At 40.1% G+C, this 9,213-nt stretch overlaps 1 protein-coding gene across 2 annotated transcripts in view; it reads left to right on the top strand.

The window, feature by feature from the left end:
- CAMSAP2 (calmodulin regulated spectrin associated protein family member 2) overlaps positions 1 to 7,905 on the top strand; it is a 79,595-nt gene extending 71,690 nt beyond the window's left edge. For both annotated transcript variants that reach the window (XM_081194271.1, XM_081194272.1), the window contains 6 exons: positions 24 to 160; positions 1,004 to 1,224; positions 2,114 to 2,183; positions 3,471 to 3,586; positions 3,985 to 4,103; positions 4,828 to 7,905. In XM_081194271.1, the coding sequence (XP_081050397.1) occupies positions 24 to 160; positions 1,004 to 1,224; positions 2,114 to 2,183; positions 3,471 to 3,586; positions 3,985 to 4,103; positions 4,828 to 5,133 (969 nt within the window). In that variant the 3' untranslated portion in view covers positions 5,134 to 7,905. The remainder of the gene's footprint in view (positions 1 to 23; positions 161 to 1,003; positions 1,225 to 2,113; positions 2,184 to 3,470; positions 3,587 to 3,984; positions 4,104 to 4,827) is intronic.
- The last annotated feature ends 1,308 nt before the right edge of the window (positions 7,906 to 9,213 follow it).

The following is a 9,213-nucleotide window of genomic DNA, read 5'->3' as shown; positions in this document are numbered from 1 at the left end:
TCCTTCCTAAATGTTGCTTCAAGGATGATCAAAAGGCTGAAAACGAAATGGCAGTGAAACGGGCGGCATTGCTGGAGAAGCGATTGAGAAGGGAAAGAGAAACCTTACTTCGGAAGCAGCAACTGGAAGCAGAGTTGGAATATAAGAAAGAAGAAACAAAGTAAGATCAACTGCAGATGCTAATCTTCTGAGAGAGTTAAATTTAGAAATCAGACGCCTAATTGCTATACCCTACGAGGGATCCTTGTTGTCAAACTGTTTCCTATGCTAAGACCACTTAAAACCTTCTACTAACTGATTAAGATAGGTGTCACCAACCTTTTTAGGCCAGTGGGACACATTTGGAAATTTTAGAAAGCTAGTCACAAAATGGATGCCCAGAGATGTGGCATAACACAAAATGGCTGCCACATCTAAAAAAGCTGAAAGAGGCACGGCCACACATTGGTGTGGCTGTGCCTCACCCCTTCAGTGAGCAAAAAGGCACCTACATCAGCCATTGCAACAATCACTCGCAAAGAGAAGCTATTTGCAGCTTTCCTGTGTTCAGAATGAATGAAACGCTGTGTATCCAATCTTGACCTTCAGTTAAATGTGAAAATGTGAACATTCTAAAATAAATTTCTTGCATAACTAAGGAATATTAAACTTTCAAAATAATTATTCTTTGAATATTACCAAGAAACCTAAAAAGCCACTTGATATATACGGGTACACAATACTAAAGTGTTAGGTGGTACTGAAGTACTAAGGGGCATTTCACTTAATATTTACCCTAATCTGGTTCAACTGGATCTTTAGGACTATGCCAGTACTTGTGTGAATTGCTCCACAAAGCTTAGCATGAGCATACAGTTAAAATATGTACACTAAAATTTGGAGACCAGGATATGTTCTGGGAATGTAACAGAGATACTTAGCATTTGGGTAACTTATAATCAGAAAAATTGGTTTTAGTTTGTGAGAAGGATGGTTTTGCTAATGGCGATGCTGAATTTCTAAGGAGGAAGTCTGAGGAAGAACGTCAGAAGAAGGAAGATGAAAGAGCACGTCGAGAGTTTATTAAGCAAGAATATATAAGGCGGAAGCAGCTGAAACTGATGGAAGATATGGACATTGTCATAAAGCCTCGCCTCCACATGTCCAAACAAAAGAAGCCACGTCCAAAATCCATTCACAGAGATCATATTGAGTCACCTAAAACTCCAATCAAAGGTCCTCCAGGTAATAAATATAAAGAGGAGTCTTGATGCTGCAATTCCAGCTTTGACATGCAGTACAGTGGTACCTCGGTTTTCGAACGCCTTTGTAGTTGAATGTTTTGGAACTCAAACATCGGAAACCTGGAACTAAGTGCCTTGGTTTTTGAACGTGCCTCAGAAGTTGAACAGGAAATGCAGCTTCTGTTTTGAGTTTTCGGTTTTGAGGCTTTTGGTTTTTGAGCATTTCGGAATTCAAACGGACTTCCGGAACGAATTATGTTCGAAAAATGAGGTACCACTGTACTCAGAAACTGAAAAGTGATGCACAGCTACTTCCTCTTCAAGGCCCTGTAATCCTGGGGTGACACTAAACCTTCTGTTGTATCTGTCCTCCCCTCTTGCTTTTTGTTTTAAGTCGCTTGCCCGAAGATTGGGGGGCAGAGGGGTTGTTAAACGCTACCAGGCTACTGGTTTTCATTATGCCTAGTTATCACATTATAAAAGCTGCAAAGAATGATTGTTTCATCACTCCTTACATAGTTAAATTTTGAGGCAGCATGACCTGGACCGATACGACAACATTGCCTCTACTTTTAAAGTAGGTTTTCATACTTTTGATACAGAGCTCCATGGTGATGTTTAGGTTTAGAACAACCTATAACCATGCTATCGTTTACGTTTACTATATAAAGACTTATGAGGATAAAATACGCATTATATGTTTACAGATGTAGAGTTCATAGGGCCAGTAAAGAGAGAGAATATTTCTCAGAAAACTTAGCAAATTTTCTTTCCTGGTGGTGCATCTAATTCACAGACTCTGTTTTCTGTATCTGCATTCTTTTAAAGTTCCTTGCATTTACCTAGGCTCACACCTTCACTGTGTTGCTGTTCCCCCCATCTCCCCTCAGCATCTAGCCTTTCGTTGGCATCACTGAACACCGGAGACGACAGTGTGCAATCGGGCAAGAGAACGCCAAGGTAAATATTCAGTTCCAATTTACATTTGAGGGAAATGATCATATTTATGTGACTTGGCACAACAGTGTGCATTCAGTGAGGCAGTGGTTAATGCATAATTAAGAATAGTTCATGGCTCTTCAGATTAGACCAACTTTGAGTATGTTCCTATAGCCGTTTCCATATACAGTCGTCACAAAACAGATCTACACATACTTAATTTCCAGGCTGAGGGAATTGTTTAATTGCTTCTGTTGATGTGTACATTTTTTTATTGGACTGTTAGGTATGAGCCAACACCTGTAGTAACACACACGGAATGGCATACACAGGACACATAAACACACACAGGATTTGTTGTTGTTTAGTCGTTTAGTCGTGTCCGACTCTTCGTGACCCCATGGACCAGAGCACACCAGGCACTCCTGTCTTCCACTGCCTCCCGCAGTTTGGTCAAACTCTTGCTGGTAGCTTCTAGAACACTGTCCAACCATCTCGTCCTCTGTCGTCCCCTTCTCCTTGTGCCCTCCATCTTTCCCAACATCAGGGTCTTTTCCAGGGAGTCTTCTCTTCTCATGAGGTGGCCAAAGTATTGGAGCCTCAGCTTCAGGATCTGTCCTTCCAGTGAGCACTCAGGGCTGATTTCCTTAAGAATGGATAGGTATGATCTTCTTGCAGTCCATGGGACTCTCAAGAGTCTCCTCCAGCACCATAATTCAAAAGCATCAATTCTTCAGCGATCAGCCTTCTTTATGGTCCAGCTCTCACTTCCATTCATCACTACTGGGAAAATCATAGCTTTAACTATACGGACCTTTGTTGGCAAGGTGATGTCTCTGCTTTTTAAGATGCTGTCTCCCAAGAAGCAGGCATCTTTTAATTTCGTGACACACAGGATGGCACTTCTAAAAATGTAATCATTCAGCTCTCCTTAATTTTAAGAAGCCACTGAAATATCTACGAGTGAATTAAATTCTCTAAGTTGTGTAGACTAATATGAAGTAGAGGGGGTGCTTTCATATCCATTGATAGCTTTATAAGGGCAAAGGGGCTGGAAACACCCACCAATTTTTCTGAATTTAGCCAGCTTTGCCTGATGGACAGTTGACATCCTTCCCACTCATTCCTGAAGCTACTTGGACATTTGGAAGAACTTACGTGCTGTTAAATCATTTGATTCCATATTTGTGTTTAACAGTGCTTTATCTTCAGGTCTTTCATCGTGAAATGCTACCATTTTTTCATTGTGAAATCATGCTTGGTAATAGATTGGCCAAATCTTCTTTCCTGTTTAAATGCAACTTTTAGGTCTGAATCTGTGGAAGGATTCGTATCTCCAAGTCGTTGTGGAAGTCGTAATGGAGAAAAGGATTGGGAAAACGCATCAACGACATCTTCTGTGGCTTCTGCTACAGAATATACAGGTTGGTATATTAAGAGTTGTTGCTGAATTATTTGCTACAAACAAGAACATGTAGATGCTTTGAGGTGGTGGTGGTGGGGAAAGCCGGTAAGTAACAGAGAAAAAGTAATACAGAGTAATAACAGCAAGCTAGTGTACCAGATTACAATCTTGCTTCACTTAGTATCAGGTGGTAGTTAAATACCCCAACCATAATAAAGATTGAGAAGCTGGAGTATTAAGAGTTTGGTTTGAAGGAAATTCCTTAGAAATTCCTTGCCCTGGCCACCTGTCAAATTTGGCCCATGGAGTGCAGCTATAAAGGTCTGGCCCCCAGAGCCAGAAAGGTTCCTTGCCTCTGCCTGCTCTAAACCATGTTCATTTATTCATATATATGTTTTTAAAAATCTCTCTCTCTAGGACCAAAGCTGTACAAAGAACCCAGTGCAAAATCCAACAAACATATAATCCAGAATGCCTTGGCTCATTGCTGCTTGGCTGGAAAAGTAAACGAAGGTCAGAAGAATAAAATATTAGAGGTAAGGCAAACCTGTAAAGGGGAAGGGGGTAGAAGAAACTGAAAATCTGAAGTTCAGGTTGTGGATAGGTAGGAAGTGTTGGGGGGACAGTTTTCTTTACACTGCAAGTTCAGAGGGGAGTCTTTCTGTTTACCAAGACCCCGTAAACATTAATGGTGTGCATTAATGGTATTTCTGGTGCAGCCATAGCACTGAAACTCCTAACCTCCTTTTCATCCTCTGTTCTGGGTCCTCTGCTAAGCTAAGCTGTCTCCTTAATACAATATTCTTGCCAGAATAGGAATACATACACCGTGAAATTCTCTAGTAACACTTCTCATGAGCTTGTTCTGATGATAAAGATTGTTAAATAGTTATAACATTAGTTGAAATAAGACTATAACTGTCTGGTGCACCAGGAATGTAGTTTTTAAAATTACTCTTGGCACCCTATATTGCTTGTTCACACATGCATGTATAACACTTGATTTCTCTATAATTTACTGTTGAATAGTTAATGGCAACTGAATGTGCAACTTCAGGTCCATGATATGAAAGTTGTATCTGTGTTGTTGGATTTGTGATGCCTTCACACATGTGTAAATAAGCCAAGCTTACAATGCTATTACATTTTCAATAACATGAAATAGTTTCTGTCATAAGTGTAGGAGCATTGAAAATACCCATAAACTGGATGTTAACTTGTACACAATTTGAACCCTCTTTCCTCCCCTCCCCCTTTCAGGAAATGGAAAAATCAGATGCCAACAACTTCCTTATCCTTTTCCGCGACTCAGGCTGCCAGTTCCGATCTTTGTACACGTACTGCCCTGAGACAGAAGAAATCAGTAAGTTGACTGGAATAGGCCCCAAGTCCATCAGTAAGAAGATGATTGAGGGGCTCTATAAGTACAACTCTGACAGGAAGCAGTTCAGCCACATACCTGCTAAAACGCTCTCTGCCAGTGTCGACGCTATTACCATCCACAGCCATTTGTGGCAGAGCAAGAGACCAGTAACACCAAAAAAACTCTTACCTACAAAGGCATAGTAACTCGGAGGGGGGTAGGGTACTTTGCCACGTTTGTGGCAAACTTGCACTTCGTATTTGCTGCCTATTAGAAAATAGGTTCTTATTTGCCAACAAGATTTCTTTGAACTTGGATCTGAAGAGAAAAGCTATGTCATCATGCACAACTGGAATGTAAACACAGTATTGAAGACTTGCAGAAAACTGACACTTAAGTGATTATGCATTCGTGTGCTCATGAAAGACTGACTCAGAGTGGAGATGGGTATGTGCTCACAGTTTATAGGGTTCATTTCCTCTCGTTTTTAAAACACTGAATTATTGAATGTTTGCAAATCTGTAGTGACTGAAATTAAAGTATATATTAAATTCATTGCCTTATACTTTGGTGTGTTATGCTTGTTTTGGAAATTGCTTCTGCTCTTTATATCTTCACTGGAGAAATGTTCTGTTTTGATTTGCCACACCGTTAAATTTTAAGTGGCCTGCCGGTAACAGAGGGCACAAACCTTTTTGCAATGAAATGAAGGTATCCGTTCTTTTTTTGACTTTCATTCATTTCAAAGGGTTTTGCACCAGAAAATTTCCTTGGAGAGGATGTCCAGGATTAAATGTTGCTAGCATGTCTTAACCTCTGGCAAGGAAATGTGATGGCTGTCATTGCTTGTTCCACAAGGAAACTTATTTTATAAAGGTATTGTCATTATATTTAGAAATCCACCATTGCCCTGATCCAGGGAAGCATGACGGGAGATCTTTGCATGCACTATTGTGTTTTGCATTTTTCTTCTGAACAGGAGTCCACTTACGGTTCAGTCCAAACTGCTGTTTAACATTCTGAGATTTAGCAAAGGGGACGATACGTGTCTGTGGCATGACAGGTGACCCAAATAAAATAGCACCACTAAACAAATGCAGACATCTACCATTGCTTCCTGAGATTACGGCCTGGATGGCTATTTCAAAATCCTAAGCAAAACAGTATTAATTGTCTTAAAAGTAGACACTTTGTATGAGTCCTTCTGAGAAACTTGAAGAAAATTATATTGAGTAAGCCTGCTCTATGAAAGCTATTCTGATGTGTCACCAGGTTGCCATCCAGTATATGGACCAAAGTAATTTTTCTTCCAAGACATCAATTTAATTTTGTTTAATATAAATTATGGTATTGATGATGATGATACATGACAATCTTGAGTGTATTAAAACCAAGAATGGCTGAGAGCCACACACATACAGCAATGTTAACATTTACAAAATAATCACTGGGGCACCTTTTTCAGTATTAACAAAGGGCTGCACATCTGATTCCTTTAGAGAAGTTATTTCTGTTTGGAGGTTTGCTTGTTGCTTTCTTTTTCTTTCTTATTGTCAGGATTCCTATACAGATATAGCAAGGCACTGTTTCAGCAGGTGGAAAAGCTCAAACTTGAAACCTACCCTTATTTTTGTGATTGCTTTTTTGACATTTGTACACCAGAGGACTTAGTTGGGGGGTGGGAGGGGATCTAGGTGGAACCTCATTCTCAGGAAAAGACTTGAATTATTGCTAAACCTGTTCCGTTTCAGTGTTGTGACAAGTGTTGGAACTTCAAGACAGTTTTGAACTAGCTGTCTAAAGTGTTTGTTACTTTTTATTATGCATCCTACAAAGGAAAACTTAAAATTCTGTACACTTCTCCCACTGAACTGCTTGACTTGGAGAGGTAGTACTTCACTACAGTCTGCTTCTGTTCTTTATATAGATGATGTATAGGAATGATAAGTCCTTAAATAATTTAGAGAACAGCCCTTTTTAAAATTATGAAAAGGCCTTAGGCATCAGTGTGTCTGGGTTCTTTATCAGCATTTTCTCAGAAATGCAATCAATATTTACTTTAACTTATGTTCTTATATTTATGTATATTTGTTAAAACTGTAAAAAAAAACCCAACACAAAACCCACCTGTTTAATAGGTATGTGGCTCTGATCTATTTGTGGTTAGCTGATTCCTACTGTTTGCATGTATATGAACCAGGATATCTAACCCATCTTCTATTTCAAGTGTAAACATACTGTGTATATATTATATATATTTTAAAAATAGGAGATAGAAGGTCTATGCATTCTACCAACGAGGCTTATCCTCCAACTAATGGCATAGGGAAAATATATTGCATACCCATGTAAGCATACATCTAAGTTAAAACTTGCCCAAGTTGGGGGTGAGCTGATAGGACATAAATGGGATAGATGATGGAGGAGATCACATGGAAGGATTTTTAACTAAACTATTCCTGCTAAAAGAAAAATATAATTTAATAATACATACCACTGACTGATTTATGCACACCTATCTAAACAGGATAATTTCTTTTAAAATGTGGCAACATAGTGTCATTTTAAATTATTGAATGTATTATGAATTTTGTCTACCGTTCAGAAAAAAGATGTCTGTGCAATGTTGAAAGGTAGGATGTGAATAATACAATTAAAAAATTGAGACTTTGGCGATTAAAACGTTACTACTTACTTGGAGAGCTAAGGACAGGATTTTTTCTTTTTTTCTAATGACAGTATGTCTTCATTTGGGATCTTGTTTAAGAAAATAAAAGCCTTTCATGGAGAAGTCCGGTGTTCATCAGTGACATTATCAGTTACACACCGGTGCTTTCCTCGAGGGAGCGGGGTGTTTTTATTGTTTATATGCCAGAATTTGCCAACCATCCTAATTTCCAGACCTGGTGTTCAAGCTCTGACAGTCATAGTAGCTACTGAAACCATTTTTGGATGACTGTTGGTGTTGGTTTTTTTAAGGAAAAATTCTTTGGCTGTTTAAAGCCAAATTCTGTTTATTTCTAATTTAAATGGGCACCGTCCGTTGAGAAATGTACAGTGTATCGTGTGCTTACTTGTCCACTTTTGTGGAGCATTGCTACCATATTTTTTCAGAAGCTGTGCTGTAAGATATTGTCATAGTGCTACCAACCTAGTACAGTGTAGTCCTTCCCTTTCATTTAAATAAAAAGCATGGCACCAAAAACAATGTTGCGGTTTCATTTTTTGGTACGTGTTTTCAGTTTATCTTCTGAAGCCATTAAATGTATACGTTTATGGTTGGCAAAAGGTTTTGCCGGCTTGCAGTTTGTGAAGGCATCTCTGATCTGAGCAATCAAATGGACACTTCTGGGAGTGGGCTGGGCCTGTTGGTTTGTGCTGGCACTGGCTTCTCTGTGTCATGGATGATGGAGGTGCTAGCTCAGTATCCAGCATACTCTGTCACGTCCCCAGGCAGAGGCTGCTTACTGAGGAGGTGCCTGACCAGAGATGTCCGATATCACGGGGGTAGCTCACCTCTCTGACAACCCACTTGAACCTTCCCCAGGATCCAGCTCCTGACTCGCTTGAGACCCCTCCTCCAGCAGAGGCATTCCTTGAGATCCCAGTTTCACCTTCCTCAGCCCACCTGGGTCCTCCTGTGGGTTATTAAGCTCCAACTCCCTGTTTTACTTTACACCCTCCTAAAAAAACCTCATAATTGGCCCATCCCCTCTGTGACATCTCCATGGGGCTCCTAACAGAAGTCAACTCAGAAGGCAGCATTTTAGCCAGAGTTGACTTGAAGGTTTTGTTAGCTACAAGTGAACTACATCCATTTGACATGCCCTGCTTTCATCATGGGCACAGGTCAACACTGAACCAGAAAATTATTATTGGCTTGTTCAAAGGACACACACCACAGGAGTGCTGCGGAGGTGCTCGATAATTTCTTCCCATTTAGGCTGCATACACACTATACCTTTAAAGCACATCCTTTTCCACAAAAATTAGGAAGACTAGTTTACCCCTTTCAGAGTTACAGTTCCCAAAAACCCTTGATTGCCAGTGTGGTGTAGTGGTTAAGAGTGGTAGATTCGTAATCTGGGGAGCCGGATTCGCTTCCCTGCTCCTCCACATGCAGCTGCTGGGTGACCTTGGGCTAGTCACACTTCTCTGAAGTCTCTCAGCCCCACTCACCTCACAGAATGTTTGTTTGAGGGAGGAAGGGAAAGGAGAATGTTAGCCGCTTTGAGACTCCTTCAGGTAGGGAAGAGACTCCTTCTTAACAAACTAAACTAGTG

The sequence above is a fragment of the Podarcis bocagei genome (assembly GCF_964188305.1).
Source record: "Podarcis bocagei genome assembly, chromosome: 5".
Lineage (NCBI taxonomy): Eukaryota > Metazoa > Chordata > Lepidosauria > Squamata > Lacertidae > Podarcis > Podarcis bocagei.
This window is presented reverse-complemented; position numbering and strand designations above follow the sequence as displayed.